The 27,320-nt window shown below is 42.1% G+C and overlaps 1 protein-coding gene and 1 pseudogene across 4 annotated transcripts in view; both read right to left on the reverse strand.

Moving 5' to 3' along the window:
- Positions 1 to 27,320, reverse strand: part of LSM14A (LSM14A, mRNA processing body assembly factor) — a 146,699-nt gene that overhangs the window by 104,147 nt on the left and 15,232 nt on the right. For all 4 annotated transcript variants that reach the window (XM_023759863.1, XM_023759862.1, XM_006095973.3 and 1 more), the window contains exons 2-3: positions 16,542 to 16,705; positions 8,847 to 8,976 (exon numbers count right to left, since the gene is read on the reverse strand). In XM_023759863.1, coding sequence (XP_023615631.1) covers positions 8,847 to 8,976; positions 16,542 to 16,705 — 294 coding nt within the window. The remainder of the gene's footprint in view (positions 1 to 8,846; positions 8,977 to 16,541; positions 16,706 to 27,320) is intronic.
- Positions 24,565 to 25,596, reverse strand: LOC111827438 (annotated as a pseudogene).

Genomic DNA, 27,320 nt, shown 5'->3' on the forward strand with positions numbered 1-27,320 from the left:
TTTGGCTCAGTGGATAGAGCGTCAGCCTGCGGACTGAAGGGTCCCAGGTTCAATTCCGGCCAAGGGCACATGCCTGGGTTGCAGGCTTGATCCCCAGTAGGGAGCATGCAGGAGGGAGCCAATCACTGATTCTCTCTCATTATTGATATTTCTATCTCTCTCTCCCTCTTCCTTCCGCTCTGAAATCAATAAATATATTTAAAACAAAACAAAACAAAACAAAAAAACAGTTCTCTAATTCAGGTTTTGGTATATCTTCCAAGTTTTAAAAAACCACGTGGGTATAGAGTTCTGCTGTGGGATTCCTAAGCTGTTCAACTAAAATTCAGGCTGTGAAACTAGCTTGAGTCCCTCATCCAGACTCTGAAACTTGCACGTGGCCACCATGATCTTTTCTAGCACCTAGGGAAACAAACGCTTCCCAAAGGGTAGTTCTCTATCTCTCTTCTCTTTGGTCCTTTCCTCCAAGAACAGCACTATGGACATCCCCCCAAGCAGTCCCAGATTGGAGAGGGTGCAGGCTGGGCTTAGGGACAACCTCCCACCCCAGTGCACAAATTTCATGCACCGGGCCTCTAGTCCTATATAATAAAAGCCTAATATGCTAAGTGTCTGACCGTTCGACCAGTCGCTTTGACGCGCACTGACCACCAGGCAGTAGACACACCGACTGGTAGGTTAGCTTGCTGCTGGGGTCAGGCCAATCAGGACTGAGCAAGACGGGCCGGACACGCCCTGGAGCCCTCCCACGGTCCCTCCCCAGACCTGATCGTGCACCGGCGGGGTCCCTTGGCCTAGCCTGCGCCCTCACAATCCGGGACCACTCGGGGGATGTCGGAGAGCTGGTTTTGGCCTGACCCCCACAGGCCAGGCCGAGGGTCTCCACCAGTGCACAAATCTGTGCACCAGGCCTCTAGTAAACATCATATAGCTTGATCTTTTTTTTCTTTAAATCAGTCTGATAACCTCCGTTCTTTTACACTTTACTAAAGTACATCTTTAATAATCCTTTAGTCTGTTAGCCTTAATGCATGAAATAACCCCCTAGCTTTATGCTAACTGTAAAGTTCATAAGCATGCCTTCTAGGTATTCATCAAACTCAATTAAAAATTAATCTGTACAAAACACTGGAGACCTAAGAGAATCGTCATGCAATATGATTTGACTACTTAACCAGTTAAAATAAAATATATCCATCTGTCTGTCTTTTCGGCCAATATTCCTCCATCTTGCCCATAGTAGTATTATGAGCCTTAAACAGCATGCCATGGCTGCTTTGCTTCTTGATTTATTGTGAGATAATTAAGTTAATAATGACCTAATCATCACACATAAGAATTATTTTTAGCTTAAAAAAATAGTGCTTGCACTGGCTGGTGTGGCTCAGTTGGTTGAGTGTTGTTCCTTGCAATGACAGGTCACCAGTTCAATTCCTGATCAGGGCACATACCCAGGTTGAGGGTTCAGTCCCTGGGGTGAGTATGGGAGGCAGCTGATAGATGTTGCTCTCCCCCTTTCTCTCTTTCTTTAAAAAAAAAAAAAGAAAGACTTCCTTGGGCGAGAATGTTTCATGTGCACTGGAGAAGAATGTATAATCTGATATTTGGGGATGAAAGCCTCTGTAAATGTCAATTATAACCATTTGGTCTAATGCAGTGGTTCTCAACCTGTGGGTCGCGACCCCTTTGGCGGTCAAACGACCCTTTCACAGGGGTCGCCTAAGACCATCCTACATATCAGATATTTACATTACGATTCATAACAGTAGCAACATTACAGTTACGAAGTAGCAATGAAAATAATTTTATGGTTGGGTCACAACACGAGGAACTGTATTTAAAGGGCCAGAAGGTTGAGAACCACTGGTCTAATGTGTCATTTAAGGTTGATATTTCTTTATTGATTTTGTTTGAATGATCTACCCAGAGCTGTCAATGGGGTATTAAGGTCCCCAACCATGACTGTGCTTTGATCTGTTTCTTCCTTTAGTTCTAAGTAGTTGCTTTACATATATCAGTGCTTCCTGATTGGGTACATATATATTAAGAAGTGTTATGTTTTTGTTTTGTTTTTTTTAATATATTTTATTGATTTTTTACAGAGAGGAAGGGAGAGGAATAGAGAGTTAGAAACATCGATGAAAGAGAAACATCAATCAGCTGCCTCCTGCACACCCCCTACTTGGGATGTGCCCGCAATCAAGGTACATGCCTTTGACCGAAATCGAACCTGGGACCCTTCAGTCCGCAGGCCGACGCTCTATCCACTGAGCCAAACCGGTTAGGGCAGGAAGTGTTATGTTTTCTTGATGTAGTGTCCCATTATCATTATACTAGAGGCTCAGTGCATGGATTTGTGCACCGGTGGGATCCCTTGGCCTGGCCTGCGGGGATTGGGCCGTAAACGGCACTCCGACATCCCCTGAGGGGTCTTGGATTGTGAGAGGGCGCAGGCCAGGCCGAGAGACCCCACTGGTGCATGATCGGGGCTGGGGAGGGACCATGGTAGGGGTCCAGAGCATGTCCGGCCTGTCTCGCGCAGTCCTGATTGGCCCGACCCCAGCAGCAAGCTAACCTACTGGTTGAAGCATCTGCCTCCTGGTGGTCAGTGCACATCATAGCTACTAGTTGAATGGTTGCTTAGGCTTTTATACATAAAGATAATGTCCATCTTTGTCTCTTTTTATCAGGTGAGGATGTAAAAAAAAAGTTGAAAACAAGAGACAGTTTAAAATCTGGCTTAATTTGTGCCAACAGAGACTATATTTTAGTTAATTTTCACCTTAATCAATGCTACAGTTTTTCTCCTCACTTAACAACTTTAATTTTGATTTGTTTTGTTAATCATCACCCAAGGATATTTTTCTTCCATTGATTTTTAGAGAGAGTGGAAAGGAGGGGGGAGAAACAGAGAGAGACACATTGATTGGTTGCCTCCTGCTGGTGCCTGAGGATTAAGCCTGCAACCGAGGTATGTGCCCTGACAGGGAATTGAACTATGACATCCTACTTCATGGGTTGATGCTCAACTACTGAGCAACACCGCTGGCACAACTTTAAAATATATGTTCCGTAATAAGCCACTTCACAAATTATCCTACCAATATTAAAATCAAACAATCTAAAAAGAATCTGCCACTGCAAAAATTACTCTGCCAAACATGGAAAACGCTGCCTTTGTGATACCCAAAGAACACCACACCAGCAACCCCCAATAATATTAAAATTAAGTAAAATCACTTACAAGGAACATGTATTTCACCACCACAAAATACTTTAATTAGAGGGGCAGGCTATGAAGAATGGCAGAGCAATATTTACTATGTAGACACTACGTGTAAGACTTTGTTCAAATGCTTTACACATATTAAGTCATTCAAACTTCACAGTAAAGAAGGAGGTAAGTACATTGGTAATAATACCAATGTTAATCAAATATCTGATTTAGTGAAAGGAGTTTAAAAGGATAATATAATTTGCAATTGTCTGTTATTTGAATAGTATTCTAAACAGTTATAGCTAACATAGGGTATATCCAGATTTAACATGTATAATTAACACTGGTCTTACTGCTTGAGTAGGTTTGGGAGGTACATGAACCAAAGTTATATTATTTCACCTATCCAAGAATAAGTCTAAAAGGAAAGAAATATTTACAGTTTTAATTTTGAAAAGTGTCAAACCTGTATCAAAACTGAAAGTGTATACTTGAATACCGACATATTACTTATCTAGATTCACCAACTGCTAACATCTTTCTAGGCCTACTGTTTTCTTTATGATATACACACTTCTCTTTTGCCAATGTAGACTATAATCACCCTTAAATACTTCAAAACTATCTCTCCAAAAAAAGACATTCTCTTATATGGTTAACCACAAAACCATTACCACATCTAAGAAAATCAACAAAATAACACCATCCAATGTACCCAAAGTTCCTCAGTAGTCCCTACAATGCTCTTCATATAAACTTTTTACAAAACCCAGATCTAATCACATATTTGGATGCTATATCTCTTTAGTCTCCCCAAGTCTCTGTACTTCACAACATTGAATTCTTTGAAGAGTGTGGACTTCTGGATATATATGGAACATTTCCTCATGATTAGAATGTGCATTTTCAGCAAGAACATCACAGGACCACAGAGGTCAAGTTGTGTAACCCCTTCCTTTCCCCCTATAACATTACATTAAGAAACATATAATTATTTAACTATGGCAATGGCAAAACTGATGACTTGATTAAGATGGTGACTATCAAATCATCTTACCTAATAATAGACAAACATGTAAATTGACCATACCTTCGCTACACTAACAACAAAGATGGCGATTAATTTGCATACGTAGGCGAGAGCGGCCTGGGTCCCGGGAACATCCTTGGGACCCAGGCCGCTCCTAGCCTGTAGGCCCGCGCATAGGCCCTGAGCAGTTGGGGTCCCAGAACGCCCCCGGCCACTCCGGGCCTATGGGCACAGGTGCCAAGCGAATGTTCCCGCCTTGTGGCCGCTTGCGCATGTGCAGGCGCCAAGCAGCAGCCTGGATCCACGCCCCCCAGCCCAGCACCCATCACGGGGGCAAACAGGCCAGGCCAGGCCTCCCCACATCCATCGTGTACCGAACAGAACAGGCCTCCCCGAGATCGGTCATGGGGCGAACAGAACAGGCCTCCCTGCAATCACTGGTGGGGTGAACAGGCCAGGCCTCCCCCAATCACTCTTGGGGCGAACAGGCCAGGCCTCCCGCAGGTTGAACAGAACAGGCCTCCTGTGAGGCGAACAGAACAGGCCACGCCTCCCTGCGATCCCAGGCAAAGAAGCTGTTCTGCTGACCAGCCTGTGCTATGGACCTGTTCGGGTGGGTGGCGCAGAGTCCGGGGCCTCTAGCCTGCAGCCACGGGAAGTATCCCTTTCCAGAGTTAGCAGTACCAGCCCAGGTCCACCCAGCACCGGGTCCTGACTGCCGGGGTGAGTTCCTGCAGGTTGGGGTTTGATTTCTAGGCATTAGCAGTAGGAGACCAGTGCCTTTGTTATTGCTGTGTGTCCAGGTTTTAATTGAACAAATGCCCAGTGGTCCTGGGCGCCAGCTTAGCAAAATCTTTTAGGAGAATTCTGTCTGGGTTTCCTCAAATTCCCTCAGCTACTACTCACCCCTCTGTAAAGGCGCAGAACAAGTGAGGCCCCTTAAATAAAAATCAGAGGTCTCCAGCAACGGTGGGCCTCTCTCATCACAGTCATTTGGACTGGATTGCATTTGAGTATTTATCTAGGCACCATGACAGGGAACACACAAGCTCAAGTCACGATCTCTGCCCTTAAATAATTCACAATCTTATTAGAGCGAGTGGCTGATAAAAGCGCAGTAATGACATCAGAATGTAAGGCAACAATACAGAGAGGAACAGAGGCAATTGCTAGGATGATTTTCCAACAATTAGTACAAAGAGTATGTGCTGTGAATTAAATAAAAAAAATATGTGTGGAAGTAGCTGCTTCATGAGTATGGGATCCCTTCCTATTTTAAAGGAAACTGAGTTCCATGTGAACTGTGTAATATGCTATGATATCTGAGGCACAGGACAAGGGAGGCCCTAAGGGTACTATGCTTTGATATTTGAGTCATTCTTTATTGTTCGATGTGATTTATTTCTGCACGCTTCAGTTTTGTAATAGTTAAATTACTAGAATAATACATCTTGCTATAAAATATTACTAGAAGAGCAAATGATCAGGTGACATTTATTGTTATTTTCTATAAATGAACACAATCTCTGGTATGCTAAAGTGACAGGTATTATAGAAATATTCAGATAGGGAGACCTACAGGCTTGATTACAAGTTAGGCTATCACAACCCAAATTTATTGCTTAAAAGCAGGGAGCCAACTAGAAACAGAACCAAATATAAGCCCTTGAAGGGTAAATGTAAATTGGATAAGCTTTGCTATTACAAGAGCAAGAAGAAAAAAATTCAGATGCAAGAATGAGAAGCACACTGCATCCACTCTAAGTTGCTGTTAAAGAAAAAGAATGATATATTATGAAAATACTTAATACAGATTGTAAAGAGATTTGTTCAAAGAGGATTTCCTAGAGGAGGTGGTATTTTAGTTAATTTTTTTAAATGTGAAGAGGTTAGCTAGATAAGAAAAAGGTGTAGGGGTCCCAAATTGCAGAGGGTGCAGGCGGGGCTGAGGGACCCCCCCCCAACCCCTGTGCACGAATTTCGTGCACCAGGCCTCTAGTCCTATATAATATCCTATATAATAAAAGCCCAGCGACCAAACGGCTAAACGACCAGACCAACCGGTTGACCAGTCACTATGACACACACTGACCACCAGGGGACAGATGCTCAACGCAGGAGCTTTCTCCTGGTGGTCAGTGCGCTACCACAGTGGGAGTGCCGCTCGGCTGACCGAAATGAGTGGCTGCTCCCGCCGTGAACCCTGGGCAGCCAATCCATTGTTGCCTCCTTGCCCCAGGCTCCTCCTTCTTGCTCCCTGCCCCCTCCTCTGGATGCCTGCAGGCTGCTGCTGGGCTTGTAGAACTGACCCTGGAGGCTGGGAGGCGGGTTCATGGCTGCTGCAGGACTGAGGCCTACTCTACTGCCTCTTAGTGCTATTGTCCAGGTCCCTTGGAGAGGCGAGTGCTCCGGCTCCATGGAAGATGCCAGACCAGGGAGCAGCCACTCGGCTGCAGCCACTCGGCTGACCGAAATGAGCAGCACTACGACAGCAGGCCAATCCCTGAATGTCACGCCCCCCACCAGTGCAAGAATCCCATGCACCGGGCCTCTAGTTCCATTATAAAGGCACAACACTCACCCTTTTTGTAATTAGTAAGTAAACTGTGGGATGAATACCTTAAGGACATTTTAATATCCTCTTTCAACACCATTTACTCAATGATTTTAGCTGATAATAGTGCTGCTAATTCTTACACCAGAGATTATTTTTTTAAAATATATATTTTATTTATTTTTTTACAGAGAGGAATATAGAGCCAGAAACATCAATCAGCTGCTTCCTGCACACCACCTACTGGAGATGTGCCCGCAACCAAGGTCCATGTCCTTGACTGGAATCGAACCTGGGACCTTTCAGTCTGCAGACTGACGCTCTATCCACTGAGCAAAACCAGCCAGGGCGAGATTATTAAATGATGATTTTCTATTATCTGCCATTCCTTCCTTTTATTAGCTGGTATTTTTCTGTTAAAAAAGAGCATTGTTTCCCCTTCTTTTAGTGGGGAATGGTATTTAGAAACCAAGAACAGAGTCTACACATGTTCTTTGCTACTGGATATCACTGCTTCTAGGCCTGTCAGTCAGGAAATAAGCAGTTTTTTAAAAAAATGAGTTCATTCTCATACCTCCAATTCACCTTCAACATCACAGGGTTCTTCGGTACCTTCCCCATTCCATATTTTTATATCCCTACTCCACACCACTTCCCAACATTAATATACTCCTAATTTGTCCTACCCCATTATACATACAAAATAGTTTCAAAACTGCCTGGCCAGTGTTGCTCAGTGGTTGAGCACAGACTTATGAAACAGGAAGTCACAGTTTGATTCCCGATTCCTAGTCAGAGCACATGCCTGGGTTGCAGGCTCAATCCCCAGTGGGGGATGTGGAGGAGGCAGCCAATCATGATTCTCTCTCATCATTGATGTTTCTGTCTCTCTCTCCCTTCTTCTCTGAAATCAATAAAAATATATTTTAAAAAATAGTTTCAAAATTAACACCAATGCCACTACCAATTACAAACCCCAAGTCAAAATTTTTTAATAGTTCTATTTACTACCTACTAAGAGTGTAAAAGTTACTTGAATTAAGTACTTTTTTCCTGTGTGGCTATGTTATTGATTTGATATATATTTATTACCAGTTGTTTCAGCTTATATTCATTCAATTTTGGGATTCACCCTATCCTTTTTTATTTTGTGAGTAAGTCAAACGTTTACATACTTGAAAAGTTACAACTATATAAAAAAGAAATTAATTTTAACAAAACTCATTAGCATGCTAAGACATAAAAACAAAACTTAACACCGAGTTGATCTGATTACACCTAGCTTTTGCACACAATGAATGGCCTTTGTCCTTGTAAGTAGGACTGTTTGTTATTAGCCCAGCCCTCCTACACATTCTCCTTATAGTGTCATATTTCTAAAACATTGTTACTATAAACAAAGCACCAACCCTCCAAATATGCTCTATGTGAACATCTTTCATAGGTGATGAGATAATCACCCACATTCAACATAAATACTTCTTAATGGCATTAATATTCCCTCATCACAATGGCATTATTGCCAATCCCTTTTTGAAAATCTATCCTATTGAAAAAATACTTATTTTAAATGTATATACCTTATGTAAATTTAAAATAACATTCAATGAAATCTGATCACTGGATATATCCAAATTTTTTGTGTTGTTTTTTTAAAGTGACTCTTTTGAGAGATGACCATTTTATTTCTTGATTTTAAAGAGGGAAGAAAGGAGGAAGGGAGAGAACGTGGGAGAGGGAATGGGAGAAGTGGAGGAGAGAGGGAAAGAGAAAGAGAAAGATCGATTTTGTTGTTACACTTATTTTTTCATTCACTGGTTGATTCTTGTATGTGCCCTGACCAGACCCACAACCTTGGCAGATTGAGATGACACTCTAACTAACTGAGCTACCTGGCCAGGGCCAAGAGAGACCATTTTAGAACCACTGGTCAATGAGGACATTAAATAAAGCCTGTAAAATATAGTAATAGGCTACAAAAGGAATACCAAACAAGATGTCTAAAAACATGTGGTTATAAAAAAAAAGAAAAACGAAAAACGTACCAACACCAACAGCACCAAATTGCTGCCCGACTAATGAACTTGGACTGAACTGACTGTACGTCGACATCCTGCCAAAAGGTCCATAGGAACCCACTGACTGGAATGAAGAAGTAGATGAGCCTAGTGAAGACTGAAGAAAAACCATGGGTTATTTTTTTCAGGCTCTAAACAACATGCATATAAGGGAAAGAAATTTGAATATTTACACTTTTAAAGAAAACGATTAAATTATAACTACTAGACACAAAAGCAATTATAATCTTACAACATGTATTTAACATTAGAACAGCTGAATAACCTTCTGATTTCACTATTTGTATATCTAGCTGACCCTTGAACAACACGGGTTTGAACTGTGAAGGTCCACTTATATGTGAATTTTTTTCAATATAGTCAGCCCTCAACAAATGGAGAGGGTCCATTGTATGTTTTGTTCTACACCATTGTATACACTGAGTGGCCAGATTATTATGACCACCTGACATTTGTAGGCAAATTAGCTATAATTTCACGCTGAAGTTGCTAGAGGGCCAGACCATTATAAATAGGGAAGCAGGTTGTTTACCCTGACAGTGAAGTGATTTTTTTCTGAAGATATGGGTAAACAATGCGATTTAACAGCCTTTGAACGTGGGATACACACACACACACACACACACACACACACCTGAGTGGCCAGATTATTATGACCACCCCATCAGTACTTCGTTGGGCCACCTTTTGCCTTCAATACTGCGGCGATTCTCCTTGGCATTGATTCCACGAGATGTTGAAAGGTGATGTGAGGAATCTGACACCATGCCTGATGAATAGCACTGTCCAGTTTTGTGAGATTTGATGGTTGTGGAACCAGCTGCCTGATGGCTCTTTTAACTTCATCCCACAAATGCTCCATTGGATTGAGATCTGGTGATTGTGGGTACCACCTAAGCAAGGTAAAGTCTCCCTCATGTTCTTGAAATCACTCCTGCACAATACGAGCACCGTGGCATGGCGCATTGTCTTGTTGGAAGAAGCCATCTCCATTGGGATACGCCATCAACAAGATAGGATGAACCTGATCAGCAACGATACTTAGGTATGTTGTGCTATTCAGACGTTGTTCCACATGAATTAAAGGGCCCAAATCATGCCAGGAAAACATGCCCCAAACCACAACACTGCCCCCACCAGCTTGTAGGGTTGTACTCATGCATGTGGGGTGCATGCTTTCATGCTGTTTCCGCCAAATTCTCACTCTGCCATCTGCATGATGCAACTGGAAATGTGATTCATCGGATCACATGACTTTTTTCCAATGCTCGGCTGTCCAATCCTTGTGTTCCTGTGCGACTTGGAGACGTTTTATCTTGGTAACTGCAGACAGCAAAGGTGCTGGAACAGGCCTTCCGCTTCCATATCCCATACGATGCAGTGTACGGCTAATTTGCCTACAAATGTCAGGTGGTCATAATAATCTGGCCACTCAGTGTAATATATATCTCACGTTCAAAGGCTGTTAAATCACATTGTTTACCCACATCTTCAGAAAAAAAATCACTTCTACTGTCAGGGTAAACAACCTGCTTCCCTATTTGTAACGGTCTGGCCCTCTAGCAACTTTAGCGCGAAATTATAGCTAATTTGTCTGCAAATGTCAGGTGGTCATAATAATCTGGCCACTCAGTGTATAAAGGACTTGAGTATCCACGGATTTTGGTATCTATAAAAGGTCCTGAAATCAATACCCCGCACAATCCGAGAAACAACTATAGCTAAGTTTTGGGGAGTTGGAAGTTACATGTGGTCCTGGTTGGGTGGCTCAGTTGGCTGGAATGTCGTACTGTACACCAAGCATGTCAAACTCAAAGGCTAACACGGGCCAATTAAACGAGGCATATGGCCCGTGGGCCGCAAGTTTGACATCCCTGATGTACACCAAAAGGTTACAGGTTCGATTCCCCGTCAGAGGATGTATGGGAGGGAACTGATTGATGTTTCTCTCTCTCCCGCTTCCTCTCTCTAAAGTCAATGTAAAAAGAAAACAATATATCCTCAGGTGACGATTGAAAAAAAAAAGAAAAAAAAGAAAGTATCTTTCATAGAGAAGTTAAAAATAAAAATACATGTAGATGTTTTATTGTGTGAGGGTTGGCACCCCCAAATTCTGCATTGTTCAAAGGGTCAACTATAAGTGCTATTTTATAGTCATTGATATATACACTTTTTTTCTACAATAAACTCCTCTTTTGAGTAAAGAGTTTTATAGCAGATTTAGGAAAGAACTGAAGAAAAGTTACTTGACTATCAAGTAAAATAACTTTGCTTAAAGGGAAAAAAACATGAAAAAACATACTTGATTATATTGAGTTTTAAATCTGTGCTGACAAATAAGACATTTCACTTTTGATTTTATTTTTGATCATGTGAGGTGCACTATTAAATTTACAGGAAAGAGATGGAAAAACAAACTATTCCACACAAAAATTTACATTTTTAAATATAGTTACCATTAAGTTAAAGAAAAAATTAAAAAAAACATTAAGTTACTAAACCCAAAATATAATTTAATATGTATATACACAAACTTTTATAATATTAATTTATCTTAATATAAAATATTTCATAATATAAATATGAAGTGTAATAACAACTACTGGCATATAAGCTCACTGATGGTAGGACTTTGTCTGTGTATTCACTGCTGGTACCAGGCAAATGGCAGGTGCTCAATAAATCCTACTGAAAGAATGAATTAAAAGTTCAAAAGTTGCCCAACCAGTGTTGCTCAGTGGTGGAGCATCAACCTCTGAACTGGGAGGTCATGGTTCTATTTCTGGACGGGGCATATGCCTGGGTTGCAGGCTCGATCCCCAGTAGGGTGCATGCAGGAGGCAGCCAATGGATGATTCTCTCTCATTATTGATGTTTCTATCTCTCTTTTCCTTCCTCTCTCTGAAAATAAATAAATAAATAAATAAATAATCCAAAGTCAAAATTTAAGGTGGTTAGAGGTTATTCAATACCATTTTGATTTGCATTTTCTTTGATTTTCCTCATTCCATAAAGCTGATTACTTAAATAACTGGTTCCCTGGAGAATTACCAAAAGTTATCTAAATATATAAAAGCCTAATATGCAAATTGTCCCCACAGGAGTTCAACTGGGAGACTGATTACTCGCTATGACGTGCGCTGACCACCAGGGGGTGGTGTAAACTAAGGGAGGCCCTGGCTGGCAGCCGGAAGGCCCCGATTGACCCTGATTGCCGGCCAGGCCTGGGGACCCTACCCATGCACAAATTTCATACCACCAGGCTTCTAGTCCTATATAATAAAGAGGTAATATGCAAATTGAGCATCACACCCTCACACAAGATGGCTGCCCCCATGTGGTCACGAGATGGCTGGCAGGGAAGGGCAGTTGTGGGCAACCAGGCTGGCAGGGGAGGGCAGTTAGGGGCGACTGGGCTGGCAGAGGAGGGCAGCTGGGGGCGACCAGGCCGGCAGGGGAGCAGTTAGGTGTCAATCAGGCTGGCAGGGGAGTGGTTAGGGGGTGATCAGGCTGGCAGGCAGAAGCAGTTAGGGGCAATCAGACAGGTGAGCGGTTGGGAGCCAGCAGTCCTGGATTGTGAGAGATGTCCGACTGCCGGACATCCCCCCAAGGGGTCCCACATGGGAGAGAGTGCAGGCTGGGCTGTGGGACACTCCCCCCAGTGCAGGAATTTCATGCACCGGGCCTCTAGTATATCTATCTATCTATATATATAAAAGCTTAATATGCTAAGTGTCCGACTGAGCGTTGACTGACTGGTCACTATGATGTGCACTGACCACCAGGGAGCAGATGTTCCAACCAATAGGTTAGCTTGCTGCTGGGGTCTGGCCAATCGGGACTGGGCAAGATGCGGCTGGACACGCCCTGGAGCCCTCCAGTGATCCCTCCCGCAGTCCCTCCCCGGTCACCGGCCACTGGCCCCGACTGGGACTGGGCGAGATGGCCCTGATTGACCCCCGACTGCCGCCAGGCGGAGGGACCCCACCCGTGCATGAATTTCGTGCACCAGGCCTCTAGTATATATATAAAATAGATACCACCACTATTTGGTGTAGGCCAGTGATTTTCAACCTTTTTCATCTCGTGGCACACATAAACTAATTGCTAAAATTTGGTGCAGCACACCAAAAAGTACATTATATTCTTTGCCTAACTGACAAAAAATAAATAGGTATAATTATCATTCATTCACACCAAACGGCTATAGCTGTGTTGGCTGTTGTCATTCTTTTATTTGACAATCTAAGGGAAAAGAGGTCAGTGCCCCTGACTAAATAGTCAGGTATTTCAAGTTTTAATAATTCTTGTGGCATACCAATTGAAAATTACTGGTGTAGGCAGCTACTTCTATTAGAATGTGTTTCTTCTCCCTCCACTTAAGAAGTCAGATTTTCTCAGGATTCCTTCAGACTTACTTTCCCAAAATTAAGACATAAAAAGGAGAGGATAATCAACAATTGAATCTAAAAATCAAAAGAAACATCAAAAAATCTAATGAACAAAATAAACTGATAAATAAAATAGAATCAAGAAGCATGGAAACACGAAATACCGGTCTGAGGGATCCTTAGGAGGGGAAGGAGAGCAGAGGGGACAAAAGATCTTATATGCTTTCTAGATGCCCGGGGTGTGTGTGAGGTGGTGGTGGTGGTAGTGTGTATGTATGTGTGTGTGTCCCTCAGCCAGGCTGTGCCTTTTCGCAGTCTGGGAGCCCTCGGGGAGCGGGCCTAAGACTATCAATCGGATACCTTAGCGCGGCTGAGGAGGCGGGGAGAGGCTCCTGCCACCGCCTCTGCGCTCGCCAGCCGTCAGCCCAGCTTGTGGCTAAACGGTGTTTCCTCCTGTCGGAGTGCACTGACGACCAGGGGGCAGCTCCTGCATTGAGCGTCTGCCCCCTGGTGGTCAGTGGGCATCATAGCGACCAGTTGCTCCGCCATTAGGGTCAATTTGCATATTACCCCTTTATTACCTAGAATATGCTTTACCTATGGACACAGACAATAGGGTTTTGAAGGCCTGGGGTGGGGCGGGAACTGGGTGGAGGTGGGCAATGGGGGGGGGAGGGGACACCTATAATACTTTCAACAATAAAAAAGAAAGGAGAGGATAGATGAAAGAATTTCTCTAGTTTATGTTATAAGAATAAAATTTACCCATTTCTTATTAAAAAGCTTGTCTTAATATTCAAGAAACATGAGTGGTAAATAAATGTTAAAAGGTCCCTTTTCTTTTTTCTGCTTTAATTTTATATTAGAAGAGTTCCTGAGGTATTTTAATAACTAGAAGACAAATTGTGTATAATATGTACTTTAAGAATCTGATTTGTGGGAAACTAAGATTTTTATCACTCACAGAACAAAAAAAGGAAAGTTAATTTAAAAGTACTACATTGATAAATGAATAAGCATCTTTTAGCGCAAATGACCAAAGACTTTTTTTTAAACCAGGGGTTTTATTTAATTTATTTACTTTTTAATCCTCACCCAAGGATATTTTTCCATTGATTTTTAGAGAGAGTGGAAAGGAGGGGGAAAGACTGAGAGAGAGAAGCACACTGATTGGTAGAGGTAGAGTTACGTGCCCTTGACTGGAATCAAACTTGAGACCCTTTAGTCAGCAGGCTGAGGGTCTATCCACTGAGCAAAACCAGCTAGGGCCAAACAAAGACTTCTAATAAGAAAAAGGGTTAAGAAAAAAATGAATTCAGGAGGAAAACCAAGGGGGCCACAAGGTTTTAATCAGCTATGCCCTCAAGTAAAAATATTCTTAAGACCTGCTTCCTCTGCATTATAGCTGACAGTTTCTATATGCTTCCAATTAAAATGTAAAATGAAAACAGGTACTGTAATGGACATCCTCTTTATTTTTATTTTATTTTTTTTCTTTTCTTTTGTTGTTTAGGGGTGGGAATCCCAGGGGATCCTGGGAGGGGAGGGGGTCCCGGGCCAGGGCCGGAGGTGGGGTCGGGCACCAGAGCTTTCAGTTTGTTCCCTGGACATCCTCTTTAATCCATAATTAAAATCTTTTAGATATATGTGTTTCTGTTTTAAATAAAATACACAATTAAAAAAATATATATATTTAGAAAATATATATATTTCAAATTGTGGCTCTATCCCGATCTCACTTGACTTCAGAGAGGAAGGGAGAGGGAGGGATAGAAACATTAATAATGAGAGAGAATCATTCATCAGCTGCATCTTGTATGCCATCTACTGAGAACTGAACCCGCAACCCGAGCATGTGCCCTTGACCGGAATCGAACCTGGGATACTTCAGTCCCCAGGGTGACGCTCTATCCACTGAACCAAATTGGCTAAGGCTAAAATACTCAATTTTTTACTTCTCTCACTGAGAATACTTAAGTCTTCTTTTTAAATACCTTATTTAGGGAATTGAACATGTCTGTATATTAAAATTTTTTTATGTTTGGCTCTCTTTTTTTAAAAAATCCTCACCCAAGGACACATTTTTTTATTAATTTGAGAGAGAGAGAGAGAGAGAGAGAGAAACATTGATCAGTTGCCTTTTGTATGTGCCCTGACCATGACGCTCCAACGAACTGAGCCACCTGGCCAGTGCTATGTTTGGTCATCTTATATAACGTTGCATGTATATTGTATAACATATAATGTGATTTTACTCCCCTGCCCCCAAACCTAATATACCTAAGAGTAGCCATCACCATCTTGGTTTTTATTTTTTAATTTTTTAAAAAAAATATATTTTATTGATTTTTTACAGAGAGTTAGGGAGAGAGATAGAGAGTTAGAAACATCGATCAGCTGCCTCCTGTACACTCCCTACTGGGTATGTGCCCGCAACCAAGGTACATGCCCTTGACCGGAATCGAACCTGGGACCCTTGAGTCTGCAGGCCGACGCTCTATCCCCTGAGCCAAACTGGTTAGGGCACCATCTTGGTTTTTAATATGAACCACATGAGAATTAATATAGTGGCACAGATCCTGGATTCGAGCCAACTGCCTGAGTTTGTTCAAATTGTGGCTCTATCCCAATCTCACTTGTAAAAACTGAGAATAATTCTAATAACAAGCTCAGAGGGTGGTGTGAGGATTGACTTTTTTTTTTTTAATGTATTTTATTGATTTTTTACAGAGAAGAAGGGAGAGGGATAGAGAGTTAGAAACATCGATGAGAGAGAGACATCGATCAGCTGCCTCCTGCACACTCCCCATTGGGGATATGCCCGCAACCAAGTTACATGCCCTTGACCGGAACCGAACCTGGGACCCTTGAGTCCGCAGGCTGACGCTCTATCCACTGAGCCAAACCAGCTAGAGCGAGTATTGACTTTTATGTATAGTGGTTTGAATAGTGTTTCTCATATAATTAGATCTCGATAAAATATTTTAACTGATGTTGAAATTAGAAAATATTTTATGATAAAAATAAATTCATTAGCTATTTCAGACTTTATTTAGTTTCTTATGCTCTAGAGAGGAAAACCTAGATGAAACATTATCCAGGTATTTTAGGTATCTAGGGAAATAGAAAATGGTAAGCTATATATGGGCATTCAACTGAGAAAAGAAACAAACAAACAAACAAACAAACAAACAACCCTGAAAACCCAGGAGCGGCAAAAGCCAAGGCATCAAGTTTATTTGAACGCCAAGACAAACTTATTATCAGTTACCTGAACGATAGCTGGGTCCTGAGGCAAAGAACATTGTGGTTTTGGTGGCTCACAAACAGTGAGGTCTTTAATATCACTTCCGCGGAATATTATGTATTCAAAGACTTCATCTCGAGGTGGTATTGGACGATCTGTTGGTCTGTCTTCTGTACCAAAGGACCGAACTGGTAAGAAAACAGAGGATATGAGATATGTGTCTATTCATCATATTCAGGTAGTACGTCTTATAAGTGTACTGTTCCAAGTATAAGCAGCAGTTCTTACATGTCACCCATGAGATAGTACTCATTAATTCGTAGCTAAATAATTTTTTCAAAAAAGAAAAATAAAGTGAGTTTTGCCTAGAGCCAAATGTATTCAATTTAAACAAAGACTGTATTATAAAGTTGTGTTATTCCTAGATTTTTATTTATTTACTAGAGGCCTGATGCACAAAATTTGTGGAAGAGTAGGCCTTCCTTTCTCTGGCTGCTGGCACCGGCTTCCCTCTGGCAACCAGGACCCAGGCTTCCCTCGCAGCCCCGGCTTCATTTGGAAGGTCATCCAGTCTAATTAGCATATTACACTTTTATTATTATAGAAGATATCTTTGGTACTTGTGGTGAGAGGAAATGTTGATTTATTTTTTATTTACTTATTTTCACTGTTTGATCTATTTTTTTAAAATTTTTTTAAAAGAAATATTTTATTGATTTTTTACAGAGAGGAAGGGAGAGGGATAGAGAGCTAGAAACATCGATGAGAGAGAAACATCGATCAGCCGCCTCCTGCGCACCTCCTACTGGGGATGTGCCCGCAACCAAGGTACATGCCTTTGACCTGAATTGAACCCGGGACCTTTCAGTCTGCAGGCCGACGCTCTATCCACTGAGCCAAACCGGTTAGGGCTTGATCTATTTTTAATGTCCTCATTCAGCAAAATAGAAAATTGGAAACCTATGTGATATTTCCTGTGTGTGTGGTGGGGGGAAGTGGGAGTGGAGAGGAGAGGCCAGTGCGTGAAGATTTACAGAGTCCACAAAATCCCAAAGTTCTGAAAATGCCTGCATCTGTATAGAAGTTTCAAATAAGAAAAGTCTGAAAGATCATATATTATCCATTTAAAGAGCATCCTAGAGGAAGTAAACGCAACATAGTGCAAAGTTTTGAACATATGCATTTTTCCGCAGAATTGATCCAAAGCTAAACTGAAGATGAATGTTATTTCAGTTTAAATAATACCTTTTTTTTTAATCCTAAAAATTCTTTCTAGTACTTATGAGACTTCCAGGAAAGATGGTGGCATAGGTGTAGGTTTACAGAAGACTATCCTTCCCTTAGGCTAATAAAAAAAGTTAAAAGTATCCCCAAGCCAGGAAATGATCTCAAACTCATACCATGCAATTTTGTTAAGTATCTTTCAGATGCTGAATGAGTTAGTCTGAACTGGAAGATGAATCCCAGAAACTGTATGTAGCATGTCCTTAGAAATTTTTACTGGTACCCACAAACTTGGTGGATGAGGATAGGGGCACAGATGTGGAAAAAAAGTTGAAATTCCCTTTCCCCTGGTTGCCAAACAGTACTGTATCAGGGCAGGAATAAGAGGCAGGTTTTACATTTTGTCCTTTATCCAAAAGGAAGGCTAAAGAGTTAGAAAAAGCAGAACTACTAAGAAAATTACAACTAAATCAATCTCCCTTCTAACCTCAGGATCACCACCATTACCACCACCACCACCACCACCACCACCACACAATGTATAATGTCCCAGCCCTCCAAAGTAATAGATTAGCTTATCCTGAAGCAGAGGAGGGGAAAAGTCAAAGCCCTTCCTCTACAAAATCATAGAGAAGCTCCATAGCTTCCTAAGGACTAACGATAATCACATATTCAAAAGATAGATTAATTGCTTTATATTCTAAAAAAAAAAAAAATCAACTTTATACCTTAAGAAACTAGAAAAAAAAAACCCAAATAAATCCCAAATCCAGCAAAGTAAATAATACAGATAAGAGCCAAGAGAGACAACAAAAAGAACAGAAAAATAATCAACAAAACTAAAAGTTGGTTTTCTGAAAAGATGAATAAAATATAGTGACCAAGGATAAAGTGAGAAGATGCAAATAACTAAAATCAGAAATGAGAATAAGGATACTACTACCAGTCTTATGGAAATTAAAAGACTTATAAGATAATCGTATGCCAAAACAAACTAGATAATCTAGATGAAACAGAAAAATTCCTAGTTACCAAAAGTGATTCAAGAAAAAAAGAAAAACAGAAAATCTCAACAGACCTACAAGAGATTGGACTAGTAATCGATAACCTCCAAAGAGCCAGAACCAGATGGTTTTACTGGTGAATTTTATCAAACATTAAAAAAAGAATTAAGATCAATCCTATTCAAACTCCTTCAAAAAAAAAGAAAATACTTTTTAACACATTCTAGGAGGCCAGCATTAGCCTGATACCAAAAGTCAGACAGAGAGACCATAAGAAAACTACAAATCAATCTCTCTTTGATTGATTCTAAAAAAGTTCTAAAAAAATTTAAAATTCTAAAAAAAAATTCTAAACACAAAAATTCTAAAAAAACAAAAACAAAAAATACTAGCAAACTAATCCTCAGTACATTTAGAAAATTATATACCTTGAACAATTGGGATTTTATCCTAAGAATGCAATGGTGGTTTAACCAAGTCAGTGTAATATACCACATTAATAGACTGAAAGGTGGAGTCCCACACAATCATCTTAATAGATGTAGAAAAAAAACATTTGACAAAATTTAACACAATTTCATGATAAAAACACTTAGTGAACTTGGAATAGAAGGGAACTTCTTTAACATGAAGGGCATACCAGTATATGAAAAACCCACAGCTAACATATCCTATATAATAAAAGGGTAATATGCAAATCGACCAAACCACAGAACGACAGGTTGCTATGACGCGCACTGACTACGGGGGTGGGGAGGGGGGCAGACTCTAAAACAGGAGCTTCCCCATGGTGGTCAGTGTGCTCCCACAGGGGGAGCGCTGCTCAGCCACAAGCCAGGCTGATGGCTGGTGAGTGCAGCGGCCGCCTCCACCGCAGTGCTAAGGATGTCTGATTGACGACTTAGGCCCAAGGGGAGTGGGCCTAAGCTGTCAGTCGGACATCCCCCAAAGGCTCCTGGACTTCAAAAGGATGCAGGCTGGGCTGAGGTGACCCCCTCTACCCTCCCCCCCCCCCCAGTGCATGAATGTCGTGCACCGGGCCTCTAGTTCAATGATAAAAGACGAAAGCTTTCCCCTAAGATCAGAAAGAAGACAAGGATGCTCACTTTCGCCACTGCTATTCAGAAGTCTTAGCCAGCACAATCAGGCAAGAGAAATAATAGGTAGCCAAACTGGAGAGGAAGAAGTATCTCTTTTTGAAGATGACAGGATTTCAAGTATAGAAAAGACATGAAATTCATTTAAAAAAATCTACAAGAGCTAATAAATAAATTCAGCAACGTTACAAGTATAACACCAACACACAAAAATTGATTGTTTCTATATACCAACAATGATCAATCCAAAAAAGAAATTTAAAAAATAATTCCACTTATAACAGTATTCAAAAAAAAAATATCTAGGAATAAATTTAACTAAGGAAGTGAAAGACTTGCACACAGACAATTACAACACATTGCTGAAATAAATTAAAGACCTAAATAAATGGAAAGTCATCATGTTCTTGAACTTGGAAGACTTAAAATTATGATGCTTCCTAAAGTTATCTACAGATTTAGTACAATCCCTATCAAAATTGTGATGGACTTGTTTTCTTTTTCTTTTCTTCAGAAATTGAAAACCAATCCTCAATTCATATGTAACTTTAAGGGAGTCTGAATAGCCAAAGAATCTTGAAAAAGTTAAGAGGACCCATACTTCCCAATTTCAAAACTTTCTACAAAGCTACAATAGTCAAAACAGTGTGGTACTGGCATAAGATAGACATACAGATTTATGGAATGGAACAGAGTCCAGAAATAAACCCAAACATCTATGGCTAACTGATTTTAGACAAAGGTCCAAGACCACCCAAAAGGGAAAGATTAGTCTCTTCAAAAAAAGGTTCTGGGACAACTGAATGACACATAAAAAAAATGAGTTTGGGACCTACCTTACTCCACATATAAAAACTAGAGGCCCTGTGCACAAAATTCGTGCACAGGTGGGGTCCCTCGGCCTGGCCGGCGATCAGGACCGATCAGGGCCCAAAGGCCCCAGCGGAGTCAGGAGAGGAGGTGATGGTTGCCAGGCTGGGCACAGAAGGAATGGAAGCCGGACGCTGCCATTGTCGGCACCCCGCCACTGCGCGGTTTCCCGCCTTCCCCACCCCCTTCCCTCATTGCGACGGCGGGTGGGCAGCGGGCCAATCAGGGCCTGCTGACCAGGAGTAGGACAGAGCAGAGTAGGTTAGCCGCCAGTCCCAAGGGAGCCGGCCTTCAGCCACCCTGGGAAAGGGGCCATGTCCGCTGCCACCAAACCCTGGTTTCCTGTCCCAGCCCGGGGCCCAGCCCTGATCAGGTGATCAGGGCCTGCTGGCCGGGGGGAGGAACCATGGGAGGTTGGCTGGCTGGGGGAGGTTGGCTGTGGAAATGCACTGACCACTACGGGGCAGCTCCTGTGTTGAGTGTCTTCCCCCTGGTGGTCACTGTGCATCATAGCGACTGGTCGTTCCATTGTAATGGTTGCTTAGGCTTTTATATATATAGATTATCTCAGCCCAGCCCAGCCAGTGTGGCTCAGCGGTTGAGTGTCAACCTATGAACCAGGAAGTCATGGTTTGATTCCCAGTCAGGGTACATGCCAGGGTTGCGGACTTGATTCCCAGTAGGAGGCGTGCAGGAGGCAGCCAATCAATGATTCTCTCTCATCATTGATGTTTCTTTCTCTCTCCCTTCCTCACTGAAATCAATAAAAAGATATTTTTAAAAATTAGCTCAAAGTGGGTGTGATATTGTGAAATAAGACACATATATATTTTGGTCTTTGTCTCCAGCTCGTGGCCAGAGTTCATAAAAACCTTTGTAGATTCCAAAGAAATAAAGGTACTAAGAGTGTGAATCTTGTTCTCATACCTGGTCTTTGACACAGAGCTCCTAAATCTCTTGGAATTTCCTGGATGACAGGCACATCTTTTGCTCTAATGAGAAGACTCTTGGTGGGCTCCTAGATAGCTTCAGGAAAGGGGCTGGTCACCAGATTAGAAGCTTAGAACTTTCAACCTCACTTCCCATCCTCTGGGAAGGAGAGAGGAACTGAATATTGAGTTGATAATTAATCATGTCTACATGATGAAGCTTCCACAAAAATCCCCAAACTACAGGATTTGGAGAGCTTCCAGCTTGGTGAACAATGCGGAGGTGCTGGGAGGGTAGAAAAGTCATGAAAGCTCTGCACTCCTTCCCATCTGTCTTGCCTTATGCATCTCTTCCATCTGGCTGTTCCTGAGTTGTACCCTACTGTAATAAACTGATAATCTAATAAGGAAACTGTTATTTTGAGTTCTGTGAGCTGTTCTAGCAAATGATCAAACCAAGGAGGGAGCCCTGGTGGCTGCGAGGCCCGGTGCTCAGGCCTCGCAGCCATCCTGGCCGGCAGTGGCAGCAGCAGTGGGGTGATGGGGGTGGTGCCTTCCCCTGATCAGCCCGGTCGCCTCCTGCAGAGGGAGGCCAGACTATGGCTTAGGCCTGCTTCCCTGAGGGCTCCCGGACTGTGAGAGGGGGCAGGCCAGCTGAAGGACAACCCCCCCAATGCACGAATTTTCATGCACCAGGCCTCTAGTATACAATGTACAATAACCATTCAGTGACATTTAGTATAGTTATAATGTTGTGTGACCACCACCTCAGTTTCAAATTTTTTTCATGGCCCTAGAGCGGGGTGGGCAAACTTTTTGACTCGAGGGCCACAATGGGTTCTTAAACTGGACCGGAGGGCCGGAACAAAAGCATGGATGGAGTGTTTGTGTGAACTAATATAAATTCAAAGTAAACATCATTACATAAAAGGGTACGGTCTTTTTTTTTTTTTTAGTTTTATTCATTTCAAACGGGCCGGATCCGGCCCGCGGGCCGTAGTTTGCCCACGGCTGCCCTAGAATATGCCTACTCATTAAGTAATCCCTCCCCATTACCTCTTACCCCCAGTAACCACTAATCTGCTTTTCCTACCCTGGATAATTAAGGGAACATACAATGTGAGACATTTTGTGTCTGGCTTCTTTTACTTAGCATAATGCTTTGTAGTTTCATTCCAATTAACATGTATCAGCATTTCCTTTTTATGACTGAACTGGAGGCCTGGTGCATGAATTCGTGTATGGGTGGTGTCCCGAGCGGGGAACCAGGACACGATCGGCCCTCTGGGCAGGCAGTGGGATGCCCTTGCAGGACTGGGATCCGGATCTGTCCCACTGAAGTTCACACTGGTTGTCGGGGGCCACCTGGCAATCGCTTTTATATCCTTTCTTCCTTGCAGAGCGTCTAGGGAGGGGAAGCGGCCATGGTGTCCGAGGCCGACTTCCAGGAGGCTGACGGCGCTGTCAGGGTCGTGCCGGCGGCTCTGGTCCGTCAGTGCCTGGCCCATTCTCTGGAGATTGGGCCTGCAAGACTACTAAGGGAATGAGTGACTGCCGCTGGGCGGGTGGGCCACTGAGACGGGTCGGTCAGCTAAGCGGTGCTCCTGCTGTGGGAGTGCACTGATCACCAGGGGGCAGCTCCTGTGTTGAGTGTCTGCCCCCTGGTGGTCAGTGCGTGTCATAGCAACTGGTCATTCTGGTCGTTCGGTCACTTAGGCTTTTATATGCTACTAGAGGCCTGGTGCATGAAATTCGTGCACAGGGTGTGTGTGTGTCCCTCAGCCCAGCCTGCACCCTCTTCAATCTGGGACCCCTAGGGATCGAGCCTAAACCGGTAGTCGGACATCCCTCTCACAACCCAGGACTGCTGGCTCCAAATCGCTCACCTGCCTGCCTGATTGCCCGTAACCACTTCTGCCTGCCAGCTTGATCACCCCCTAACCACACTCCTGCCGGCCTGATCGATGCCTAACTGCTCCCTTGTTGGTCCAATTGCCCCTAACTGCCCTCCCCTGCAGGCCTGATTGCTCCCACCTGACCTCCCTTGCAGGCCTGGTCCCTCCCAACTACCCTCCCCTGCCGGCCATCTTGTGTCCACATGAGAGTGGCCATCTTTGACCACATAGGGGTGGCCAGCTTGTGTTGGAGTGATGGTCAATTTGCATATTATGCTTTTATTAGATAGGATACTAGAGGCCTGATGCACGAAAATCATGCAAGAGTAGGCCTTTCTTTCCACGGCTGCCGGCACTGGCTTCTTTCCGGCACCTGGGACCCGGGCTTCCCTCACAGCCCCGGCTTTGTCTGGAAGGTCATCCAGAAGGACGTGTGGCTAGAGAGAAGAGTTGCAGTGACCAACTTCCCCATACAGTATCTATATTATAAAATACCAAAGCTTTCTAAATTTAATGTTATAAACATATACATAAGTATACTTAGTACCCCCAAGTGAAATCATTAATATTTTCCACAAGCCTTAATTTTTGACACAAATTAAAAATTATAAATTAGACTCTGATAGCAATTGATAAAGAAGAAAAGCAAGTCTGTTGAAGACCAAAATGTGACAGCAATAAACAAGACTAAATTAGTTAAGAAATGCCCAAAAGTAAGGAAAATAAGGCTAAGTTCAAATAAAAAATTAGAATAAAATCTATGATGTAGTTTTAGTTAAAACTCCTCAAGTATCAGTTGTAAGAATTGGTCCAAACCCACTTATCCTAATCTAAGTTCCAACCAAGCTCATTATTCTCAATACATAGAGCAGGTTTTCTGTCCTCTACTGTAGCTCCTCCCCACATCCAACCTATCCTAAATTTCAGCTTTAGATACTACTTTACTACTTGTATTTGTCAGGGTTCTCCAGATAAACAGAACCAACATGATGCACACACACACATATTTATTTTAAAGAATTGGCTGTGAAAACCCAAAATCTGCATCATAGGCTGGCAGGCTGGAGATCTAAGAAAGAGTTGCAGTTGGAGTCCAAAGGTGGTCTGCTGACAGAATTCTTTCTTACTCTGAGGAAGTCAGTCTTTGTTCTAGTAAGACCTTCAACTGATTAGATGAGGCTCATCTCCATCATGGAGGGAAATCTGTTTCACTCAGAGTCTATAGACTTAAATATTAATCTCATCCAAAAGAACACCTTTACAGAAACATCCAGAATATTTGACCAAATATCTGGGCACTGTGGCCCAGCCAAATTGACACAAAATTTACCATCACATAACTCTACCAGTGATATTTCCACGTGGAAATAATATGAAATAATATGTTCTTCACGCTTCCTTGCAGTCTTCTGGGAAAGACCCTTATATTTCTTCCTTCCTTCCTTTCTTTTTTTTACAACATACATAGACTTCATTTACTTGACTGAAAGCATTCTTATGGTACATATGATGTTTTACATAGCTGATCTCTACTTTGTTCACACTGACTTCAGTGAGTTGTATTTGGGTTTCTATGCTCAAAACCCCACTCAATTGCTGCTGTGGCTGTTGGTTTGCTTTCTTTTAGGACCAAGGTGGGTACTTTCACATAAAATCTTATTTTTAATTCCTTCTCTGGCAATTCTTTCCTGGATTTTTAGCTTTGCATAATTATACCTACAACAGAACCAGCATCGTAAAGTCACCAAGATAAATCCTCCTACTCCAACACCACACGATCTTTTAATTCTACTATCTAATAAAAAATGTCCAAGGCCAGCTACAACAGATCCTAACGAAGCATGCAATACCAAGTCCTGTGCACAGGAAATATTCTTGACATCTAAAATTCCTAGGAACTTAAAGGGCTTCCCCTTCCCATGCTCACCAGGCTTCGGCAGGTGGCCACAGGGACAAAGCGGGTGGCCACATGGATACGTCAGTGCCTCCAGCTCCACCCTGTCCCCACCAAGGGACACTGCCTGCGGAACCCCTATATTTTTCTTTTCACCCAGAGTCATCTCCCATAATTAAAGATTTGAGACCTTGCTCCGTTAATTAACTCCTCTCATTTGCAACTTTACTTGCTTCCTCCATGCAAGATTCTTCCCCCTGAATTACTAATACATGTAGATTTACTCAGACATTATCTTTTCCTCAACCATGAGAATTTCAGACTGAGTGTAAGATAACAATTACTAGTGATAATAAGAATTTAGGGAGAGAGGCATGAAGAGAGAATTATAAAACAAATTTTTAAAAAATTTAACAATTTAGATAGTGATACAATAACAAAAGTAATAATACAAAAACACATTTAGAAGAATCTCTTTGAAATTGTAGATAAGAAAGATCTTGAAACATTTCTATGAATCATAGAATGGCAAAAGAAAATAGATCTATATTCATTATTACCAATCTGAGAGAACACAATATCGTTAACACTGTCTTCATTTATCATACTGTCTTTTTCTATGAAATATTAAGTTATTCCACTATGCATTTTCTGATCAAGGAAAATTTTCAGAAATAATAACCCTTCATGTGATCAACAGTTAATTTGCCATATACAAAGAATACAGCGAAGGGAAAGATACTGAAACAATAAGAAAAGCTGATAAGCACACACAGAAAAGAGAAGATAAAATGAGAACATGGGTGCACCTAACACTTCCTAGCTAGGACAATCAGGGAATGCTTTGCAGGACTAATAATGTTCAAGCAAAATCCAAAAGGATAAACCTGATTCCCTCCCGATCCATTCCCAATTTGGTTGATAGAAACCACTATATGCACCACTGCCCAATTCCTCTCTGTTTCTTGTCCAATTATTAAAGAAATATATTTTTATTGATTTCAGAGAGGAAGAGAGGGGGGAGAGAGATAGAAACATCAATGATGAGAGAAAATCATTTGGTTGGCTGCCTCCTGCATGCCTCCTACTGGGGACCAAGTTTGCAACACGGGCATGTGCCCTGACCAGGAATCAAACTGTGACCTTCTGGTTCATAGGTCGATGCTCAACCACGGAGCAACACCAGCCAGGCTTGTCCAGTCCATTTTTAAAAGTCCAACCCATTCTCTAATTTCTCATGTATCTGTTCCTTCCTCTCGATTTTAACTAGTTTAGGCCTACATTTTCTCTTAAAAGATTCCAATTGAGCCTGGCTGGCATGGCTCAGTGGTTGAGCATTGACTTACGAACCAGGAGGTCACAGTTCAATTCCTGGTCAGGGCACATGCCCAGGTTGGGCACTTGGCATGCAGGAAGCAGCCGATAAATGATTTTCTCTCATAATTTTTATATATATATTTTTCTCCCTTCTTCTCTGAAATCAATAAAAAATTGTTAAAAAAAAAAAAAAGATTCCAACTGACTTCACTACTGTCAGCTTCCACCCCTCACCCCCAATCAAATTTTACACTAATTTCCTAAAGCTGTATTCTGGAATGCCACTTTATTGGCTAAACTCTTTCAATGATTCCCTATAACACACCAAGAAAACTCAGACTTGTTAGCATGTCATTCAAATGACAAACTGAGTAAGATATCAGAAGAAGCTAAATAAAAAGGGATTTGGGGGGTAGGGGTTCCTAAATCTGTTATCTGACACATTTTTCATCAGCACTTGAGCCTTCCAGATCTGTTCTTCTCTTTCCTTTGTGACTTCTAGCATAATTTGTTGCATTGCTCACTTCTTCAACAGTCATGTAAAGAGTAGGGAAAGAGCATACCAATTCAAAG

The sequence above is a fragment of the Myotis lucifugus genome, unplaced genomic scaffold (assembly GCF_000147115.1).
Source record: "Myotis lucifugus unplaced genomic scaffold, Myoluc2.0 scaffold_164, whole genome shotgun sequence".
NCBI classification, from domain to species: Eukaryota; Metazoa; Chordata; class Mammalia; order Chiroptera; family Vespertilionidae; genus Myotis; species Myotis lucifugus.